Raw genomic sequence first — 24,859 nt, 5'->3', positions numbered from 1 at the left:
ATCATAAACAAGCTTCTGTCCAAGTTTGGTACAAATCAAGGATAGTTTATAAAAGTTATTAAAATTTTAAAAACTTTAACCACAGAGTCAATGTAATGTTTCCTCGCAGAAAAACTAAGTCCATTTATAAGTAAAATACGGAAAAAATTGAATTTTATTTTTACAAAATTAACTTCTGGATACTTTCTTATGATCATAAACAAGCTTCTCTCCAAGTTTGGTAGAAATTCAGTATAGTTTAAGAAAGTTATTAAAATTTCAAAAACTTTAACCACAGAGTGAATATTTGTGGACGCCGCCGCCGCCGCCGACGGAATGTAGGATTGCTTAGTCTCGCTTTTTCGACTAAAGTCGAAGGCTCGACAATTAAGAAAATATTCTCTTCTGGTTTCATTTTTTTCATGTCATAGCCTTTTATTGCCAACTATACAATACAATTTCTTCTCATTATCAACATTGAAGGCCAAACTGTTACTTATAGTTTTTATCTTCATCATTGAATTCTGGTGGATAGTTGACTCATTGACAATTATATCATACAACATCTCCATATTTTTATGCTGATGTAAACAAGGAAGTTTAAATGCATGGTTACCTTTGACAAAGAAATCAACTTGATCCTACTTAAAAGGAAACTGTTAGGGATTGAGCATAATTCACAGTAAAATTATTTACAAAAAACTGTCATAGTTATAACTCATTACAGATATTTATATATATATTTTGCCCCAAAAAATAATCTCAAAAATTACAATATTCAATTAATAATCTTTATTTTCATATCATATTTTTTTTATGAATTTAAAAGAATGAGTGACATACAACACATATTCAACACATCTGTAACTTACAGAGAATTTGATACAAATATAAATAAAATCTTCTTCTATACTCATATAAAACAAAATGACAGTTTATATATTTAAGGAAAAGTGGCATTATTTATGATTGTATGATTAAAGATTGTTAGAATGATATTGAAGACTACTATGACTTTTTCACCGATTGTGCTGTCAGGTATATTTCTCTTAACTGCTTCTTTCTGTCATTAAAACAACCTAGAAAAAAGTTTTTGAATAAGGTTAATGAACATTTTGAATTGACAAAGAATGCATATGATGCATTATATTAGTTCATGGCAAAAAATTCACACACACTTGATCAATCACTGGTGGAGCAAAAGAACTTCCCCCGAGTACAAGTTTAAGTTATCCCTGACAAATTATTTCATATAGATGATGATAAACAAAAGTGTGATAAAAGTCAAACTCAAATTACATTATCGAGAACATCTTATAATCTCTCTTTTTATAGAATTTGAACGATTTATGTCTTAAAATATGCTTCAGATGACTTCTTACCTAGATAAGAATTAGGTGTAGATACAGCTGCCCCATTAGCAGGTGTACAATCCATGTTGTCATCTGCTACAATAGGTCCATCATCCCAAAGAAGATCCCAGCCACCAATTCTCTTCTCTTTACCTGTTAATCTGTGCAAAATACCAATGCATACAGTTTAAAGGTAAGTCTTTAACATTCCAACTTAGTGCAATTTTTTATAGTCATTCAATGAGCACCTGAATGTTATTTTTGATAATAATTTAGGTGCCTCAGATTATAAAACTCCTCCATTATCCTAAGACATGTAGCAAAACTTAATAAATAAATATTAAAGGGTGCTATTGTATTAATATTTATTTGTGAAATGTTTTTTGTTTTAGTCATGTACAATATAAATATGGTAACTTGGGTATAATTGCCAAAGAGACTAAATGATGTGATTGAAGGTTATGAAAAAGTCCAGGAATTAGTTCATATTTTACAGAACAACAGCTATTTTAGTACTCAAGTTCAGAAGATGTGAAAACTTATAATAATAAATGATAATATTGTATAATTTATATAAAATCTTACCTATTTTCAAGGTCAAGGACATTTAGAAGGTCACTAATGAGACCAAACTTGAGATCATAATCCTCCTTACCACTGGCAGTCAGAGAGGGAGAAGCATTGATTTCTATTAACCACCTAAAGAATATAAAATCATGAAAATATGGAGTTACTGTTCTTTTTGTGACAGCAGGTTTAACTTTTTAAAGTAATGCTTCAAAAAATATCATTTGATTTATTGGTGAAAAACAAAGAAAACAAAACTACTTAAGGAGAAAGTATTTTAACAAGTATATTACTTTCTAGCAATATTTAGAATTAGAGACCGTCATTATTTTGTTTTACCTTTGTTTTATTCTAAATGGCTTGTCTTCTTTTAACTGAAAGGAATCCTGGTTACTTATAACTTTTGTTGTTTACTGGCTGATGATCACTTGTGATGAACTTCAAGAAGTACTTCGAAAATCAATTTGTTCAATGACAACCAAGTTTAGATAAAATTGTTAAATTATTTGTTTAATGAATGATTTTTTTCATTATCCAACTGGTTTGTTTTTTATACAAAGTAAATCAATTATTACAATTAATCATACGTACGGTTTTAAGTCATCATCCAGAAGTACATCGTAACCATACATCTCAAAACAATGTTTGTCGTTAATTATTATCTTCTGAACACTTTGTAGGCTCTTTATTATTATGTTATCTATAGCTTTAAACATCTTCTGTACCTGTGGAAATAATCATACACTGTTAGATTAAGTTTGATAAATTCTACTTATATGCCTCCGGGATGGTGATTTTCTCGCTGTATTGAAGACCAATTGGTGGCCCTTAGCTGTTTTCTGCTTTTAAGTCAGGTTGTTGTCTCTTTGACACATTCCCCATTTCCATTCTAAATTTTATTAAAATTGATCGAAATTTTAACATGGACAATATTCAAGAAAAACTCCATATGTTTCAATATATACATGTTTTAAACTTAATAATCCTGAGAATAAATAAGATATAACCTTTGAGAAATACTTAGGCTACAGAACAGGCTCCAGAAACATGACTGGTAAATCAATGTCATCTATGTTGCATCATATTGCTGATGGGAGGGGGGGGGCATTTTTTTCCTTAAGTACTTAGGGAAAGCATTTGAGACATCAAGTTCTACTAATATCTGTTCTTTTAAAATAAATTGATTGCAAAACATTTCTTTCAAACATGCTATCCTGCTATCCTGAAATTAAACAATTATTTTGCTGTAGCTCAAATTTCAATTAAGGGTCGATGATCCCCAAAAACTTACCTTATCTACACCATGTTTAGCTGCCAGATATTTCCTCAGTTGTTGTGTTGACCATTTACAACCTTTCTCAGGGTCATAATCTGGGGCATTCTTCTGTACAGCAACATTGGTTAAATGTACATCTGTTTGGCATAGTAAGGAAAAAAACAATACAACCTAGCAAGAATTTATATTCATGTTTTACTTGTTTCTGATTCTCATATTACTTTGAAATAAAACTTACTTGAGAGAATTTTCATTTTATCTAAATTGCATGACTCCATCTCTCACAAGAATTTCTGACATTCTGACCGTCATGTATTATACACCAGAGCTTAATGGACTTGCTAACATAGAAAAAAAAAATGTGATTTCTTCATAAAAAAAGTTACGATAGAGTTTCCAGATACATAATACTTGTTTCTGGATAAATTCAAATACAACTTGACATTAAAACGTTCAAATCAATGACTAAGAACTAATTTTGAAAATGATTAATTTTCACATAAAATGTCAAACGAACTAAAAGTTTTGGAGGAAAAGATGTGTTTACTATTGACAAGGATCTATCTACAGAGAGGTTAGCTATTTAGGGTGATTTGTTACAACTCAAATCATTTCTTTTTATCATCCATATTATATCTGATATCACTTTATTGTAATCATTATAAAATAACAAAAACACTCCATCAAAAATATTCAAATGTTATTTTAAAAAGGATACATGTATCTTCAATGGAATCTAGAGAAAATCTAGTATTAGAAAATCTGGCAAACCCTCCACGATACAACCAGACTTTTAATGGATTATACTGTAAAATATAAAATACACAATTAATATTACAGGTTAACTAAGTTTTTATGATTCCTTCATAATTCTGTAAGAAAAACCATTTCGGAATATTTTGTTAAAAAACAAAGGTTTCTCTTCATTTATCTTCTATCAAACATTCATGGCAATTAACTTCCTTTATTTATGTTAAAGAATGTAATATGTCTCTCTTGGGTGTTATTTTGTGAATATAATGCAAATGTTGAAATCTATTCAAAGTTAATGGATCATAACATAGCAGCAAGACCAAATGATCTTCATGGAGTTAACATATGCAATGCTTAGTTTAGTTTAAACATATTTATTTATAGTGGATTGGGAAACAAGTTTTGTAACTTATATTAATCCCTTTCCACTTTGCAGGTGCGAGTGCTGCCTTGTAGCGGCATTAGCCTACTCTTTTTCGAAATCTACAAGGGTGTCTTTAATGTGCAAGAGATATGGCTCTCTCTTAACACGGGTCAGCCCTTTATCGGCCCCTTCCGACAGACTATCATCATTTCCTCAAGACCATACTCGCAGATGGTGTCAATGGAGAGCCGAAAATTGACTTCCTGAAATTTTCATCCCAAACGGGAATCAAACCAGGAACCTTTGTGTTAGTAGTCCGATGCACTAACCACTACACCACGGCTCTACTTATTTAACTTATTATCAATAATTATTTATGCAATGCTTATTTAACTGCATAAAAATTTCATTTTACTATAAAAGGTTTTCCTACACAAACTAGAGGCTCTCAAGAGCCTGTGTCGCTCACCTGTTACTGTATTTACTGATGTTGGCCATCTTGGTTGGCAGGCAGGGTCATTAGACACTTTTTTAAAATAGATACCCTAGTAATGATTGTGGCCAAGTTTGGTTAAATTTGGCCCATAGTTTTAGAAAAGAAGATTTTTGTACAAGTTACAAAAATGATGAAAAGTTGTTCAATATTGACTATAAAAGACAATAACTCCTTAAGGAGTTCTCTGACAATTTTGGTCATGTTTGACTTATTTGTAGATCTTACTTTGCTGAACATTATTGCTGTTTACAGTTTATCTCTATCTATAATAGTATTCAAGATAATAACCAAAAACTGCAAAATTTCCTTAAAATTACTAATTCAGGGGCAGCAACCCAACAACCAGTTGTCTAATCCATCTGAAAATTTCAGGGCAGATAGATCTTGACCTGATAAACAATTAAATCCTGTCAGATTTGCTCTAAATACATTGGTTTTTGAGTTATAAGCCAAAAACTGCATTTTACCCCTATGTTCTATTTTTAGCCGTGGCGGCCATCTTGGTTGGATGGCCGGGTCACCGGACACATTTTTTTAACTAGATACCCCAAAGATGATTGTTGCCAAGTTTGTTTAAATTTGGCACAGTAGTTTCAGAGGAGAAGATTTTTGTAAAAGATTACTAAGATTTACGAATAATGGTTAAAAATTGACTATAAAGGGCAATAACTCCTAAAGAGGTTAACTGACCATTTCGGTCATGTTGACTTATTTGTAAATCTTACTTTGATGAACATTATTGCTGTTTACAGTTTACCTCTATCTATAATAGTATTCAAGATAATAACCAAAAACTGCAAAATTTCCTTAAAATTACCAATTCAGAGGCAGCAACCCAACAAAAGGTTGTCCGATTCATCTGAAAATTTCAGGGCAGATAGATCTTGACCTGATAATCAATTTTATCCCATGTCAGATTTGCTCTAAATGCTTTGGTTTTTGAGTTATAAGCCAAAAACTGCATTTTACCCCTGTGTTCTATTTTTACCCGTGGTGGCCATCTTGATTTGATGGCCAGGTCATCGAACACATTTTTTAAACTAGATACCCCAAGGATGATTGTGGCCAAGTTTGGTTAAATTTGGCTTAGTAGTTTCAGAGGAGAAGATTTTTGTAAAAGTTTACGGACGACGGACGACGGACGCCGGACGACGGACGCCGGACGACGGACGCCAAGTGATGAGAAAAGCTCACTTGACCTTTCAGGTCAGGTGAGCTAATAAAAACTGATGACTTGTTGAAACAGAACACAGCACATTTAAGTCTTATCTCCACAATTGAGGCAAAAAAAAATGTTTTGTTGACAAATTACAATACAACAAATGCCAAGGGAATTTGGTTGTTTTTTTGTGCAAAGATAAGAAAACATGTTGTTAATTAAGACCGAAGACACTATAACAGATAGTTGTCTCATAGGCAATCATATTGCAATCCATAATTTATACAGACTTAAATAGATATATTAGAATCAATACTTTCAACTTACTGAACAGACTAAAACATAAACTCGGACATCAAATTTCCTACCACCAATTAGGAGTGGATTTTCTATGTATCTCTGAACAACATAAGTCTCTGGTACATCTCTGGTCTGGTCTGATAATGGTTGATACTCTCCCTGAAAAAAATAAAATTGAGAATGGAAATGGGAAATGTGTAAAAGCAACAACAACCCAACCATAGAGCAGACAACAGCCAAAGGCCAACAATGGGTCTTCAATGTAGCGAGAAACTATCACACTCTGAGGCGTCCTTCAGCTGACCCCTAAACAAATATGCATACTAGTTCAGTGATAATGGACATCATACTAAACTCCTAAAGTATATATATTATTTTATCTCTGTACAACATAAGTTTCTGGTACATCTCTGGTCTGGTCTGATAATGGTTGATATTCTCCCTGAAACAATATATATATATATATATAATGTGATTTACCAAACATATACTGATGTGACAAAGTACTAGTGAAAGAAATATAAAATCAGTTATTTTTAGTGCAATAAAAGATTAGAAATCAGATTTGTACCTTTTTCCAGTCTGTAATGTCCTTCAATCTCCTGAACAAGAAAATTCCCTTGCCTTGTGACTTGGCTGCTGGTTTCATTATCCAAATGATCCCAAGATTCTTCTTAAATTCCTCCACAAAAATGTGATATTCTGACTGAAATTAGAAGAAAAAATCTTCCATTTTTACATCTTATTGCTTGAAATATCTATAAAACTTCATTTCATGCCTTCATAAATGTATAGGAGTAAATAAGTCAAAATAAATTTAACTGTAAAAATATACACTTAAAAATAACTAGTCCAATGATATTATACATATATTTCACATTTAAACTTTTTTAAATTTCTTATTAAAAAAAAATGTATTTACCAATAATTTTATTGTGTTAGTGTATGTATTATTAATGAAATTTTTCATATTAACATTAAATTTTAGTTACTCTTTACTTACAGGAAGTTCATATGTTGTTGGGTAAAAATCAAAACTGAAATGTACAAAAAGATAAAGAGAATTAGTGAATTTATTGTATCAATATATATACTTATGGTGTGTAAACTGACAATTGTACAATGATCCCTAATAAAGATATAATATCATATTATAATCCCTAGTTCAAAATACAGCATGTTAGAAAGTCATTTTCTTTATAATATTTGACAATTTGTTCAATTTAGAAATGACTAATTTCAAAAAAAATGTATTTTCATAAGTTTTTCTTTTTTGATTTTATGACAATTTCACAATAAATTTAAATGTATTCAACTTTTCTAATGCATGTATATATTTTAAATTTATTTGATTATTTCAAAAAATCTAAATAGATCCTTTAACTACATTTTTTTCAGATTTTTTTTATAATAGAAATTAAATTAAAGGAATTAAAATTTCCATAAAAAATAACTTATCTCTTTATTTATTTTAACATAAAACAAGAATGTGTCCATAGTACACGGATGCCCCACCCGCACTATAATTTTCTATGTTCAGTGGACCGTGAAATTGGGGTCAAAACTTTAATTTGGAATTAAAATTAAAAAAGATCATATCATAGGGAACATGTGTACTAAGTTTCAAGTAGATGTGACTTTAACTTCATCAAAAACAACCTTGACCAAAACTTTAACCTGAACTTTGCCCTTTCATTTTCTATGTTCAGTGGACCATGAAATTGGGGTCAAAACTATAATTTGGCATAAAAAAACAAAAACTTTAACCTGAAGTGGGACGAATGGACGCACAGACAGACGAACAAACGGAGGCACAGACCAGAAAACATAATGCCACTCTTCTATCGTAGGTGGGGCATAAAAATCTTAAGTAAGCATTTATCAGTTTCCTAATCTTATTTTGTTAGTAATAAATGTTCTTAAAGACCAGAAATGTGACAAACCTTTGTGCTTCAGTCTTCCCTTGTTCTCTCTCGGTCTGCTTTCTTAATCTCTTCAGATTTTTCACCATTAGGTTTTTTCTTGTCAACTGAGGTATAGAAATAATCATGTTAAAAGTCTTGGTTTGACTAAATAATCAGACTGTGTGCAAATTGTCTCTGTCAATAACTCTTACTCTTTCTTACATTCCTATCCTCTTTTTAAGGGGGCTCCCAGGTCTAAATCATTTTTTTTAATATAGGATTTCACTATATTTTTCTATAAATGAACTTTATCTTATACTTAATTGAAAAATTAAATTAAAAAATGGGGTCACTGTTCATTTACGCTCACAATCTGCCTTCGAAAGAAGCATACATTTTTGTAAAGCTACTTTTTTTCTGTTGAACTAATAGGAGAAATAGAGGTAATATAGAAATAAAAAAAGAACCTAATTACAGAAATTTTACAATAGTTCAATATTTTAGTTTTAAGTACAGCTTTTTTGAAAATCATAATAAAAAATATAAACACCAATGAGTTAAAAAAGATATTATAATTTTAATGCCAAAAACTGTAATTTTTGCACCAAAGGAAGATAATTTGGAACTTTTTTAATGATATATATACATTTTAAAAGTCATCTGGGGCCAACACGAATTGATTTTTTAGAATGATTTTTGTACCATATGATAAAGTAACAACTAATAGAGGAATATAAATAAAATTTGTAATGAAAAATAAATGTTTATTTTTATCTGAAATTTTTATACCCTCGAGCCACATTTTTTTATGATTTTGCTATTTTCTGGAAACTATTTAATATTATTACTTAATAGTATCCAAATTGATACTGTTTTTCACAGTACTGCCTGGTGTTGAAATTGAGTTACAGGATCATTTACCTATACCCTGTGATAGTGTGGTTCTGTTTTCTAAATTGTAGTGCTTTTCAGGATAAACACATGTCATTATCTTGAAATGTCTATATTAATAACATATAACTTATCTGCTTTAAAGATACACCTCCTACCTCATAATGGTTTCTGAAATGCAGTATTTTCTGATGTTCATGTAAAAACATGGTATCATAGTTTTGATGTAGCCATTCACGATCACACCAATAAAAATCCCAGTCCCCATCGCTGTAAACAAATAAGACAATAAGAATACACAAAGTGGACACAGAGATTACAGCCATTCTCAATAATAAAAATCCCAGTCCCCATCGCTGTAAACAAGTACAAAACAATTAGGATACACATAGTGGACACAGTGATTACATTTCAATATACATACCAGTGTAAAATATGCATCACTCATCCATTCAGACCTGATACTGAGGAATCATTATTATCCGTTGGATATCAATTTCAATGGGTTTTGTGGGAACAGGTGAACCACGAGTTCAAATGTTTAACGAATTACATATTTTCAATAGCCTCTTTATAGTACAGAGTTTGGCAAAACCACAAAATCAAATATGCATGAAAATGCAAGTTTCAGCAATCCACATAAATTGGTACCCACGGAAATAAATGAATCCACAGTACTAGCAACCATTGCCACTTTTTTCCCTGAAAAATGTCTTTTCACAAACACAGTATACACATTTTATACAAACAGTGTTTATTGAATGTTTCCTTTAGATGAATAAGCAGACAATTATGATACTTCAATTCTTCACAACCTGCTCATACAACACATAACTCATACATAGTTACAATTTTTTAATGATTTTGAGGAAAATATCATTCCTCCATTTTTATATGAATATAACATGTATATATGTGGTGCATATATTACATCCATAAATTTCTTGAAATGTTCATGGATAGGCTGAACAGAATGTAATGAGCAATGTGCTATATTTTGTGTATTAAAAAAGATAGTGATAAGCCTTGAAACAATGAGATATCAAGTCAGTCCCATAAGGTTTTGATTGCATTTCATGCAATCTTTCCCTAAAATACATATCACTCATATGGATTATACAAATGATAAGCTTGAGTTATTTAGATTCTTTATAGAAAAGCTATTGCAGTACATGTGCTATCTGATGATATAAAAGCTTTGTAAATATACTATACTGTGGATTCATTTATTTTCGTTGGTATCAATTTTCGTGGATTGAGGAAAACTTGCATTTTCGTGGGTATCAATTTTCGAGGGTAATTGATTTCGTAGTTTTGCCAATCTCTACATACAAAGCCTATCGAAAATTTGTTATTTGTTGAACATTTGAATTCGGGGTTCACATGTACCCACAAAACCCACGAAAATTGGTATCCAACGAATAATAATGAATCCACAGTATACAAAGACAATTGTAACTCTCATTCACTCTAGATCTGCTGCAAAACTGAAACCTAAAGGAGATAATGATTAGTACATAATTTAGTGGAAAGTTACAGTACAGATGTACATTAATATGGTTAATTGTTACACAAGTCTGCAGTAATAAGACAGAAATGTACAGCATGTTTCTACTTATACCTGATCTAGTTAAGACATTATTTTTTATAATAATTCATTAGTTCTAATTATTATTTTCATTACTACATGTATTTGTGATTTTTGTTGGGGTAAAGTTAAATTCAAAGAGAATTTTTAATTTATGAATATAATAATCCACAGTAGGTTGCTTAGATTATCTAACTTTAAAGTTTCAAGGTTTAGTAATAGTTTTTTAATTAGATGAACAGAATAATAATTGGCTCTTAATTTATCTCTTCTTTTAAAAAGACAATTACCCAAGAATGCCTTTAGTGCATACAAAGTTAAAGAAAATTATATGAATAAAAGAAGATGTGTGATAGTCAACAAAAATACATCTTAATGTTTTTTTTCTTTCTTTTTTAAGTGAAAGCACTTATTTGAAAAGTACTAATTTCAAAAGGAAATGTACATGTTTTACCCAAATAACAGATTAAAAATACCAAAATAAAAAGGAAAGTTCAATTTTGGTGTATTTTTTGTTGTTCTCTGTAACCATGATTTACTCATGTTTCAACCATTTTCAGAAAGAATCAACAAATAAAAATAGTAAAATTCATATGAACTACAAAGGAAAATTTAACTAAGAATCTCCCAAAAGTCAATGCTAGAATTGAATAGTAAAGTATTAACAGTCAAATAAGACCAACTATAACCAGTATTTTACAGGGTCTAACTAGACCAAGTATAACTCACCTGTTTCTAGGAATTGGAGGTAAACTTTGTAAACTGTAAAATGTTTGTGTGTTTATAGGAGATATAACATAGATATATACACAAGCTATATATATAATAGAAAAATAACACTTTACAAAAAAAATATATTATACAAATCTGTTTCAACATTAAATGCCTGAAAACACTCACATGATATTATAATAAACTACTTCTGTTTACAAATAATTTCAATTAACTATAATGTATCATTAAGAAGACAGTATACTTCTTATATAAGAAACACAGTCAAGTTTCTTCAGGTCTTTTTAAAACTAAAATTCAGTCCTGTTTTCCTTTCATTTGTGTTTTCAACAGGAAAACATATAACATTAGATAAAATAAATATATTAACATAATGCTTTACCCATAAATGCTCCAAGTTAAAATATTATATTTTAGATTCTAGATTACATTAGTCTATTAGAGGATGAATGTAAATATAAATATATATAGAATGATTGAAATAAGTAAGAATATTTAAAAGGTAATGACTCAGGAAATTAAAAAGACATCCAACTATAAAATTTTAAATATTTCTCCGGAGAATCCAATGGAATGTTATCTGCAGTATAAGTACAGAATTATGTTAGTTATTAGTCCTTAATAGATAACTGATTTGAATTACCAAGATTTTATCAAATTAACGAACAATTAAATACACAAACTGTTTGATTTGTTGTAATACATAAACTGACCAATCAGAGCTAAGATATTAACTTAAATTTACAATCAGAGCTAAGATATTAACTTAAATTTACAATTAGAGCTAAGATATTAACTTAAATTTACAATTAGAGCTAAGATATTAACTTAAATTTACAATTAGAAAAGAAAAAATGGCAAAAAAAGGTTATTCCTACTCATGCATATAAAGAAATCTACAGAAGAAAGAACCATTCTAAGTTAGGACTAAATCTGAGTATGACCAGGATATAGCCACTCACCCTAATCGTCCTTGTGCATTGACCTGTGTGGCTTGTGGTGCCACTGGCTGAATAGGTCGACTAAAGGTTAATAAAATGAAGATATCACATATCTTTCACAAATGTAAAATTCCATGCATACCAATACAATATATAACCTTTTTACTCTTTTCCCTAATGTTTCTTTTTTACACTTTTATAAAATATTTAGTCTCATATATTTATAAAGTAAAAGAAATGTAAATTCACAGACCAGTAAAATATTCATTCCTTCAGTAAATTCTGTGACACTAAAATTCAAATGACTTATGTATACAATAATCTTTAAATCTATGAGTTGGTCTAAAATTTTGATATATTCTTTTCAGTTAAATTGATTTTTTTTAGAAATGTTAGAGGAATTCATGGTAATAAAAAAAGTATAAGTTAAAACTGAATATTTGTTTTTGTGCATCTGCGTATTTGTTAATCTCTTCTGACTTCATAACACTCAACAAAGTACTAGCTGAAATTTTAATTAAAATTATTTTCTATAAAGTAATTAATTCACCTTTGTAGAATTGCCATTCTAACACATAAAACATATAGTAAAAATAGACTTGTCAATTTCCTTTCAGGTATACAAAAAATATACAGAAATAACTATAACAAAAATTGCGACCTTCACCTTGGTGCTCAGTAGCATGGCATGTTACCATGGAAACATATAGGTGCCATCAGTTTTGTGCTTCATAAGAAAGTGAAGAGAACTTATGCAGTAAAAAATAAAAAAAGAGAGGAGTAAGAGTTGATGGTCCATCACCTAGGTAACATATGACCTTGAACTCACCTGAATCGACTTGGGACTATAATATTTGATGACTGAGAACTTCCAGTATTGCTGTAATGTCAAGGTCAGATACATGAAACAGAACATTTAGTCTGACTTATACTAAATGATTACTAGATAATGATGTTAAGAAAATAATTCTTAAAATGTCAGTAATACTTTTTAAAGGTGTATAAAGATGAAAACTGGTTGACCCTTGATGTGAATGGCAATCACTATATTGTAGATTGGATTTTAAAATATCAAACACCTTTTATTGAGAATAATAATATCCAATTGACTGTCATAATAAGAGGAAAACAGCATGCTGAATATTTGAAGCATCTACCAGTAATTTGAAGGGTGTTCTTGTTAGTTATTGAAAGGTTTCATGCAGAGACAAATCCTGTTAGTAATTTTCATGATAAGAGGTATACATGCAGTTTCAATGCTGATAAAAGATTTATGAAAAAGGTATAGGCATGTCTAGAAAATAGAACTATGCAGATAAATGAAACTGGAGAAGTTTTAAGGCTTAATTAGACTTTTTTTCAATGGTGTTAAGATTAAATAAAGAAACAAAACCCAGAACTAGAATAGACTTCTGACAATAATGATTAGAATTCATGTCCACTTTTTATTTTTAGTTCCATTAATTGTGTACCACAAAAAAAATCAAAACAAATGAAATTTAAACCCCAAAAGAAAAGTCTACCTTCAAGGTACAGACGACATGTTACATAATAATAGAGTTTTTCTGTTCCTGTCAAAACTAAAACTGACACTGGCCTTAACAAGTCATTTAACAGGATAAAATAGTTCCAAGACAAAGATTTTAAGAGGATGAAAGTGTAAAAAATATTAAAGATATTTGAGATTGTCATTCTATAATAGAATGAAGGATAGAATTCGAAGTTCTGCAAGATATGTCAGCTCATGGCTAGAAGATGTGACTATGATTCAGGCTGTGATTCTATAATTGGTATAAATAAAGGATAGAGTTCAAAATTCTGCAAGATTTGGTTCATGATTAAAAGATGTGACTATGATTGAGGGAGTGATTCTATAATTGGTATAAATAAAGGATAGATTTTATAATTCTGCAAGATTTATTGTTTGCAGGTTTGGTATGTCTATATAAGACAAAGAACCAGTTCATTGTATATCTGGCAGTACTCACCTTGGTCTTGACTGGTTTCCTGTCTGAGTGAGACCTGAAGTTTGCTGACTGGAAATTACAAAGCAATAATGGATATGAAAGGATGTCTCCCATTTCATAAGTTATAAAAATTTCGAAACTAAGATTTGAATTCAAATAATTCCCCACATTTATTAAATACAAAATATTTTTCATATGTTTATCTTTTATTAGATAAACATTTCAATACGAAGAAAAATATATTAAGTTAAGTTGTTAAGTGAATAAAAGAAATGTATGAGGTATATATCAATAAGAGAGCTAACCAACAACTTAATAACACAAATATACATCTAAAGGTCTAAAGGTCTAAATGAGGCCCTCAACTATAGCTTGTTTTAAAATTATTTCAATTGTATAGAGTCTGAAATAAAGGGAAAATCTACATAGTTTCATATCTAATATCAATTATATTCTAAATATTTTTTCAAAATATTACACTTTTTTAAAACTATAAACACAAATTAAAAACACAAACATTTCAGAAATTTAAAGTGTTCGATACAATGTTTAAGTACCAATTCACCATAAACCAAAGCTTGTGTGCGCATATGTGCATCCAGTTGTGTAAGTTTTCAGTGCATTTGGGGTATTCTAAAGATTTAAAGAATTGACTTTGTTGGCCCCGACCGAGTTCAGTGAAAACATGGTGAACAAAATCAATAAATATAATGTAATCTTCAGCTTTACGGAACATGTCGATTTATTTAACATACATCAAGATTCAAGACATTCTATTTTGATAATAAAAGCTTTTTCAAAATTGAGTACAACAAGAATGATGCCCCACTCACATTATCATTTTCCATGTTCAATGGACAGTGAAATTGGGTAAAAAATCTAATTTGACCTTAAAAGTAAATTGATCAACCAAAAGGGAACATGTGTACTAAGTGTCAAGTTGATTGACCTTTAACTTCATTGAAAACTACCTTGACCAAAAACTTTAACCTGAAACTCACACTTTTAATTTCTATGTTCAGTGGACCACGAAAATGGGGTCAAAAGATTAATTTTGTTTTAAAATAAGAAAGATCATATTATAAGGAACATGTGTACTAAGTTTAAAGTTGATTGGACTTTAGCTTCTTCAAAAACTACCTTGACCAAAAACTTTAACCTAAAACTCACACTTTTAATTTCTATGTTCAGTGGACCATGAAAATGAAGACAAAAGATTAATTTTGTTTTAAAATAAGAAAGATCATATTATAAGGAACATGTGTACTAAGTTTCAAGTTGATTGGACTTAAGCTTCTTCAAAAACTACCTTGACCAAAAACTTTAACCTGAAATGGGACGGACGGACGCACAGACGGAAGGACGCACGGACGGAAGGACGCACGGACGGAAGGACGCACAGACCAGAAAACATAATGCCCCTCTACTATCGTAAGTGGGGCATAAAAAAGAGGAAAAGTTAACATCAACATCGATCGGTACAATGTACAATGTTTCATAGACTTGGGAACCAATTAAATATGAACTGATTTATTCATAACTTGATTCAACAACAAAACTGAACCATTATCAGTAAGCTAATTAATATCAAGCAGATGTGCTCAAACTTTAGTGATGAAATGATTGTTCAGTATTTCACAAATCATGCAGTTAAATTCAAAACCATCAATTCACACTGAATAAACTTTTTCAAAAACTATAATTTTAGAGAAATGTAAATTTTAAACATTAAATTTTAGAAAATTCCAAGTATGAAGTTACATTTATTATTAGAATGTCTTAATTCCAAACCCCCGTCCCAATGCCAAGTTATCTTCAAATGATAAAGAAATTGCTCCACTAAAATTGTCAAAATTATATAATGTCAAAAGAAATCCCTTATTTTTTCTTTGCAAAATTTAAATAAATACATTTGATTGCATCATTTGTGCATTGTAATTTTAAACAACCAAAAACAAAGAACTATGTCCAGTGATCAGATACAAAATAATGTAATAAACTGCTGTCAAAATGATACCAACTCAAATGTGCATGCTAGGTCAGTAAATATATGATTCTGGTACCTTAATAACCCAGTTAGACTTACTTTGATGGCCTGGTGCCCTGTTGGGCTGCTGGTACCTGACTATTAGGACTGAAATTGACAACAAAGCTGTTGAAGCTTCATCACATATAATAAACTGAAGCAGCTGCTTATCTATGAGCAATAACTAATATCTAAACAATATAAATATATGTCAATGCAACTCAAATATCCTAGATCTCTAATCCAAGCATGCATGAGCAATATAATCAAAAGATCAAAACCTCTAAATACAATAAATATGGGAAATACCCACTGCCCTGGCATTGAATATTTTGCAAACAAAACAAAAAAATTTGACTGTTCCTCTGGTATCTTTCACCCCTGTTTTATGAAATAACTTGTTGTTATTAAGACATTTTAGTTATGGGCGGCGGGCGGGGGGATTGTGTTATTAACAACATTTTGGTTAAACAAAAACAGAAGTTTTACATACACAACTTCTATTCCAGATTTAAAGAAACAAATTCTGAGATATTTGTTTTCAGATAGGGGTCATAATGTAGATTTAGAAATGCATACTCAGCAGTTTATAATGTTAAATTAGTGTGCTTATCTAAAAGGCTGACCAGTTTGATAAATTAGTTTGATCTGTAACTTTAAAAATTTAATTGACCTATTGGTATTGTTATAGAGCAATTCCACTTGGATACACACAGTTAAAGTGACATATGTGGATAATAAACCATCTTTTTTGTAAAATACAAAGTTTTTAATTAATTTAAAGTTCATCATTATTTTACTTTTAAAAGTTTTATTTATTCATGATTTTTTTTTTATTAGAATTCAATTTAATGTACATTATTCTCAAGCACAAGTTCAAATGATATATTCTTAACACTGAAAATAAGAGTATAGGGAGCACGTACATGCATGTATAAATGACATGTGAAAATACATTGGTTATAAGTTTAAATCAGTATGGTTATATATGACTATGTTATCAAATGTTTGCTAAGTTAAATATTCATTTCAATGTACTTCAATGTATAACGAATGTTTGTAAGCCTAAGCATTTAACACTGAAATCAACAGATACTGATCAAACTTGTTTACACTCCAATCAAGAGATCAGAGTTCTGCAGACAGATGAAGACTACAGTTTCATCAACTTACAGATTAGAGTTATTTAACTTTAAGGATTTTTATTCCAGTTTAAATCTGTTTTCTGCTATAAATGAATTCGAAGCTTGTTCTACTTAGCTGAATTATTTTTCATATGTAATATATATATATAAAGTTAGTAAAATTACATCTAAATAAAAACACTTCTAAGGAAAAAAATCCTGACACACAGTCAATAATTTTTAAATAAACAAATAATATATATATAGCAACATGGGATACACAAAACATTTGAATAATAGTTTTAAAATTTTTTTTAACTTTAAAATAAATAAATTTGTGTATAAAAACACATATAATAATTCCTTACCCTGGTACCTCTGTCCAGCCTGGTCGTCCACGTAGCACATCTAATATTACATTCTGTAATGAACACTTGAAGCGAATTTCTCTGTCTCTACATATATACAAAAATATATTACAAGGTATTAACATATTATAGATTCAATTAAATGTTTGCTTTAAAAATATTTTTTTTTTACAGATCTATGTGAAATAAGATGATACAAATTTGCTGAGCCATTAGCAATGATAAGATATTTTTTTTACACAAATAAAATGAAAAAAAAAATGATATTCCAAAGATAAATAGGATCTTAAAATCCTATACCAAAAATAATGTTTGTTTTGATACACGGTTGCAGATTATATCAAAGGCAACATAGTAATCGCACCGCGGGTAAATTATCACGTTGTGATTGGTTTAACGCCGTCACGTGGTGACCCCCTATAAGACCGTATGGGGTTAGTAGATTTCATATGGGGTTCATGACGCGTTAATGTTGATGTCATCTATCGATGTTGTTGTGTTTAATTGTTTATTTTTCAACATAACGCAGCAGAAATAGTACAGCGTGCGATAAATTCCTTATACGGTTAACTACTGACCCCCTACGGACCATAGAGGGTGAATAAAATCCATAGGGGATTCGGCCTCCGGCCTCACCCCCTATGAATTTTACTTACCCTCTATGGATCCGTATGGGGTCAGTACTTATAGCATCATCACAAAAAAACTTATAACATTTCAGACTAACATGCATAAAAGATTTTGACAAAAAACTTAATTAAAATTACCCAATTATTCCTCTATTCTGTTTGGGATTTTTACTCTGATAACCAGGAATCTGGAAAAATGTAAATATACAAATGTTTCCTCTTTAAAACAACATCCTTATCAATATAACACACCAAATTAACACCATGTATGACCAATAGTATAGGTCTTTTTACAGTATTTGTATTGTGATTTTCTTATGTATTTTTCCTTCATATATATAAATATATAAATGTCTTATTCAACCCTTTCTCTTCCTTGATATTGCTGCTGACTAATCAAATTATTAAACTAGAGGCTCTCAAGAGCCTGTGTCGCTCACCTGACTCTACATGGGTTTTTGAAATAATACAAAAAAAGGTAAAAATCATAACAGATACTTATAATGATGTTTGAGGCCACATTTGGTTTAATGTTGCTATGTTTGCTTTCATTCCATTCAGTGATTCTCTAAAAAAGACATTTGTATGTATTTCCTATAGGGTCCTATGTTAAACTAAGTTCCCCACTCCCGGCCATCTTGGATGATGGGTCGACTACAAAGTAACAACAATTGGTCAGCACCTCATAAGGAACATTCATGCTATGTTTGCTTTCATTCCATTCAGTGGTTCTCTAAAAGAAGACATTTGTATGTATTGGCCATAGGGTCCTATGTTAAACTGAGTCCCCCACTGGCGGCCATCTTGGATGATGGGTCGGCTACAAAGTAACAACACTTGGTCAGCACCTCATAAGGAACATTCATGCTATGTCTGGTTTCATTCCATTTATTGGTTCACTAGAAGAAGTTCAAAATGTAAAATGTTAACGAGGACGACGTAGACGGACACCAAGTGTTGAGAATAGCTCACTTGGCCCTTGAGCTAGAAAGGAGATGTGGTTGGCATAATTGGCAACAAGACAACTCTCCACTAGATACCAAATGACATAGAAGTATAAGCTTATTGTTGTATGACGTCAGAGAGTGAAATACACTACAGCTCAGGTGGATTTTGCTTAGTCCACCCGTCCAAAGTGGGAGTGGGTACCGGGTGGGCAATATTTCTAGCTTGTCCACTCTGCCCACCTATAGGAGTGGGCATGCAATTTCTTTTGTTTAATCAAAAGACTGGCAAGCGCAGTCAATTGAAACTAGAGGCTCTTAAGAGCCTGTGTCGCTCACCTTTGTCTATGTGCATACATGTATTAAACAAAGGACACAGATGGATTCATGACAAAATTGTGTTTTGGTGATGGTGATGTGTTTGTAGATCTTACTTTTACTGAACATTCTTGCTACTTACAATTTTCTCTATCTTTATAGACTTGGCCCTTTAGATACAGAGGAAAATATTTGTAAAAATTTACAAAAATCTACTAAATTAATGAAAATTGTTAAAAATTTACTATAAAGGGCAACAACTCCTTAAGGGGGTCAACTGACCATTGAGGTCATTTTGCCTTATTATCAGATCTTACTTTGCTGAACATTATTGCTGTTTACAGTGTGTCTCTATATATAGCTATCTATAATCATGATAATAGTATTCAAGATAATCATGATAATAACCAAAAACCGAAAATTTCTTTAAAAATTACCAATAGGGGGCAGCAACCCAACAACCAGTTGTCCAATTCATCTGAAAATTTCAGGGCAGATGGATATTGACTTGATAATCAAATTAACCTTGTCAGATTTGCTCTAAATTGTTTGGTTTCAGAGTTATAAGCCAAAATCTACATTTTACCACTATGTTTTATTTTTAGCCATGGTGGTCATCTTGATTGGTTGGCTGGGTCACCGCACACATTTTTTAAACTAGATACCCTAAAAATGATTTTGGATAAATTTGGTTAAATTTGACCCTGTAGTTTCAGAGGAGAAGATTTTTGTAAAAGATTACAAAAATTTACGAAAAATTGGTAAAAAATGACTATAAAGAGCAATAATTCCTTAAGGGGTCAACTGACCATTTTGGTCATGTTGACTTATTTGTAGATCTTACTTTGCTGAACATTATTGCTGTTTACATTTTATCTCTATATATAACAATGTTCAAGATAATAACCAAAAACGGCAAAAAATCCTTCAAATTACCAATTCAGGGGCAGCAACCCAACAACTGGTTATCTGATTCATCTGAAAATTTCAGGGCAGATAGATTTTGACCTGATAAACAATTTTAATCATCAGATTTGCTCTAAATGCTTTGGTTTCAGAGTTATACACATAGACACATTTTTTAAACTAGATACCCTAATGATGATTGTGGCCAAGTTTGGTTAAATTTGGCCCAGTAATTTCAGAGGAGAAGATTTTTGTAAAAATTGACGATGATGGACGACGACGACGGACGACAAGTTATGAGAAAAGCTCACTTGGCCCTTTGGGCCAGGTGAGCTAAAAAGCAGATAAGCATTTACAAAAAATAGAGATTATAGCTAGGGTGGGCATGGGTGGGCTACCCATGGTGGTCTGGTGGAAAGGGCAAAATCCATCCGAGCTGTTGTGTAACCACGTTTATTTCACATGAGAAGTTATCGGTTTTTATTTAACTGGGAAATTCATATAAATCATTGCAATCAATGTAATACACCTTATTATTGCATAGCAATATAATATTTTCCATGGAAAGTAACCAAAAGTTAGCGTGCAATAAATTTCAATATTGCACTTGTGCAATAAATCTTCAAAATTCATGACGTCATCAACGACAAAATCTTAGTTTAAACCAATTTTTACTCTCAAATATTATATTGCTATATACAATAAAAGGTTATTGCATGAATATTGGGGAATATTGTCCCTCGTAGAACATATATTGCACTCACAAGCTTGTGCAATATGAAATTTTATTATACTTCAAGAGTTTTTTTCCTATATAAAATAAATGAAATAGTTGTGCTATTTCATTCTAAAGACAATTTGCCAGTTAATAGTTTCAAAGACTATTGCCCCGGTTAATAGTTTCATAATCATCTTTCCCGTACTTTTCCATGCTTATTTTTCATTGAACGATAATGATGTCATTGACTACTCTGCTTGGTTACGTATGCTTTGCAACGTCAAACTCACTCTTATATTGTAAACGGTGGAATCTGTTTGTTTTGATTGTAATTTCACTTACAAGAAGCAATTATAAAAGAGAAAGAAAATCTTAATGGAAATTTTTTAAAAGATCTAAAATATAGTACCTTATTCATAATATGGGTTCGCTCTCCGTATATTAAAAGTGAATTTGCGTTTGGTGTACTTTAACTAGGATTTATAATAAGCACGGAAAGTTTAACACAAGTATTTGTAGTCTTGATTGAAATTAATGAAATATTTATAAATACAAAACGAATTATAAAAAAAGTAAAGTTCATCATGTGCATGTAAAGTTATGTTACATTTTTTCTTTCTTTCAGATAAGATATATACACTTTTAGAAAATTAGTTATTTGGTATATAAAACACTTAATGGCTGTGTTGTTCAGTATAATAAAACACCTAATGACTGGTTGTGCAGGTAATAGCAAGTTTGTTGTCCCTTCGCATACCAACTATTGCTCTCGGCTTTGCCTCGAGCAATAGTTGGTACCTCAGGGACAACAAACTTGCTATTACCCGCACACCCAGTCAATAGGTGTATACTACTAGTGACAATATTCATGCAATAACCCTATAATATTGACAACACAATAACACAACAACAATGGAATTTATTATTGCTATGTCTTACCATCATGACTTTCATCACAACTCAGACAAGTTGGCACCTGTCCTAAGTCAGGAACCTGATGTTCAGTGGTTGTCCTCTGTGGTTCACAAGTGTTTCTGGTTTCTTGTTTTTATATACAATGTAGATTAGACCGTTTGTTTTCCCGTTTTAATGGTTTTACACTAGTAATTATTTTTGGCTTTTTTATAGCTTGCTGTTTGCTGTGAGCCATGGCTCAGTGTTGAAGGCCTTACCTTGACCTATAATGGTTTACTTTTATAAATTGTTATTTGGATGGAGAGTTATGTCTCATTGGCACTCATACCATATCTTCTTATATCTAATAACCTGTAGAATTAACAATACTTACTCTAGCAACTTTAGACATGTTTAATATGATCTCTTAACAGTATATAGTCACTGAAAATATAATTAACTATAAACGTGATAAAGTACAGTAAATAAAAATAAAAAAATAATCATGTACAGTAATGACAGTAAATATAAATTGTTAAAATATATTTTATGATCATATGTTCACCATTTTATACTTTTTCTCAAGTTCTGTTTTTTTTAGACAAACACTAGGATTTTGGTTGTATTTTAGTTATACACCTTAAGGTTCTGTCTTTGTCATGTTTGTTCTGTGTGCATGTTAAACTGGTTTAACCATGTGCACATATTTGTCTGTACTACCAAGTCAAACTATCAGGACAATGTGTATTTCATTGTTGTCATTGTTACTGAGGTAATGAAAGTTGAAGTATTTTTGTAATGGGTGTTTGTTGATATTGGTGCTTTTTTTTCACATGTCTTATGTACTAGTATTATTTAACAACATCATATGAAAATTTTAAAAAAGCAAAACACATGTATTTTTTCTTAAAATTGTTCATGTACATGTTCTTATTAATTTTTTTCATTTTTTTGTTATCTTTATATCCATTTTCCTGTTATGACTGAACAAAAAAGTTTCACATTTGTGAACAAATTAACAAGATTAATGTTGCAAATATATCTTATAATGGCCTTCCTTTTTTTCTGTGAAGTCTCACTTAAATATAATCATATATTCCCAGAAAGATAGGAGGAGAATTTCCTTCAAATGTTAATACAATTAGGAGACAGTTACAACAATCTACAATGTACTTACTTTATTCCTATTTGTGAGAAAAATCTATTACGTCCAGGCCATAATAATCCTCTTCTCATGTTTGAGTTTCTAAATCATAAAAAAAACTAACTCAATATGTGATTAACACAAGTATAGGCAGAACAACATTATTCTAACTTTTTCAAGGTCCATATCAACCTACATGTAATAAATAACATTAGTGTTAACAAACTGACATATTAAACTAGAATGTGGGGTTTTGTTTGCTGATTTTTTTAAAGTGTTTGCATAATAAAATTGATTATATGTCTTGAAGAAGGATCATGATCATTACTCTGGTGTCTACAAACAAATATCCTTTTTCAGAGAGAAAAGGGTATGCCTGTTTGTCTTATAGATATAAAAGCTGTTCCATCCTACTAATTTAATAACCTTAAATCTAATTTTCCAAGTCACAAGTAAAATTGATAATAGTTTATTTTGAAAGAACCTTTAATAAAGTAACTGTTGATGTTTCCAGCATCTTTCACAGGTGAAATTGTGTTGTGTTTTTTTTTATTTTCAACATTACACTTGTGAGCAATTTTTTAATATATTTGTCTTGCTATTTATTTTTTAAATATTTTAAAACTTGAATTACTACATACATGACATAATGCAACTTAATCCATTAGCAGTAATCATACTGTTTCATACAGGTAATTATATATATTGTTCATTCATGTTGATAAGCATGATAAACATACATTTCATCACACTCTTTCTGTCTTTTGTTTTGCGTTTGATGGCAAAAAGTCATGACAGACTAAACATGCTAAAGAGGGTGGTAATGGGGGTACCTTCATTACTTATAACGGTAAAAATTCTTGCCAAATGACGTTAACGGTAGTTTTTGGTGCATGACAATAAAATATGCACTTCTTTTAAACAATAAAAAAATGAATGATTTTGACGAATCAGGTTAATTTTTTTCAAAAATAACGGTAACAATTTGAGACCTATGACGAATCACAATGAGAATATTTTGAAGAATCACAGTAAAATTTTAATCAATTTGACGCTAGCAGTAATCGAAAATGGCCGTTTGATGCCTTACTACACTCACTAAACAGTGTCAGTGGAGAGCATTAGACCTGATTCATTTCTTATCTTAATAAATTTCTCTGCAACGGAGCAGCCATTTCACAGTAGGAAAAAGTGAAAACCATATATTTTAAATATTTGAAGTTATATTTCAAAATTTTTAATTTTGGAATTGTTGGATGAAAAGACATATGCTTCTGTTAAACACAAGGGACCACTGGATATTTGGTTTTACTAGAATATTAGACTTAAGAATAATCCCCAAAACATGTTACTTTCCATTGTTGCCTCGTAAATTGCATTAACTGGCAATATACGGGGTTTTTTTTACCTACTGAGGCTACTGCATGTTCTTGGGATTGTGTTTCCAATGTAAATATAAGTTGTCGGTGAAGTGTTGATTTTGTTTTTAAACTCGATTGGTTAATTTTATTCATGTGAG

The 24,859-nt window shown here is 30.6% G+C and overlaps 1 protein-coding gene across 16 annotated transcripts; it reads right to left on the bottom strand.

Annotated features, from left to right (window-relative positions):
* Positions 1–748: 748 nt before the first annotated feature.
* Positions 749–24,822, bottom strand: LOC143080932 (putative tubulin polyglutamylase TTLL9). 16 transcript variants are annotated; one of them, XM_076257111.1, is made up of 21 exons: positions 24,749–24,822; positions 23,374–23,442; positions 22,591–22,640; positions 18,555–18,604; positions 17,788–17,874; positions 16,356–16,403; positions 14,291–14,338; positions 13,132–13,182; positions 12,324–12,383; positions 11,359–11,391; positions 9,200–9,311; positions 8,190–8,275; positions 7,250–7,283; positions 6,818–6,952; positions 6,274–6,405; positions 3,893–3,980; positions 3,190–3,311; positions 2,490–2,623; positions 1,917–2,030; positions 1,362–1,492; positions 749–1,058 (listed from the first exon to the last, which is right to left on the bottom strand). In XM_076257111.1, the coding sequence occupies exons 3-21, from the start codon at positions 22,606–22,608 to the stop codon at positions 988–990; spliced, it is 1,554 nt and encodes a 517-aa protein (XP_076113226.1). In that variant the 5' UTR covers positions 22,609–22,640; positions 23,374–23,442; positions 24,749–24,822; the 3' UTR covers positions 749–987. The 16 variants fall into 16 exon arrangements, with proteins under 16 accessions (XP_076113226.1, XP_076113225.1, XP_076113227.1 ...); XM_076257110.1 differs by having other exon boundaries at positions 24,753–24,809; XM_076257112.1 differs by lacking the exon at positions 11,359–11,391 and having other exon boundaries at positions 24,753–24,809.
* Between the last annotated feature and the right edge of the window lie 37 nt (positions 24,823–24,859).

Source organism: Mytilus galloprovincialis, chromosome 6, assembly GCF_965363235.1.
Source record: "Mytilus galloprovincialis chromosome 6, xbMytGall1.hap1.1, whole genome shotgun sequence".
Taxonomy (NCBI): domain Eukaryota; kingdom Metazoa; phylum Mollusca; class Bivalvia; order Mytilida; family Mytilidae; genus Mytilus; species Mytilus galloprovincialis.
This window is presented reverse-complemented; position numbering and strand designations above follow the sequence as displayed.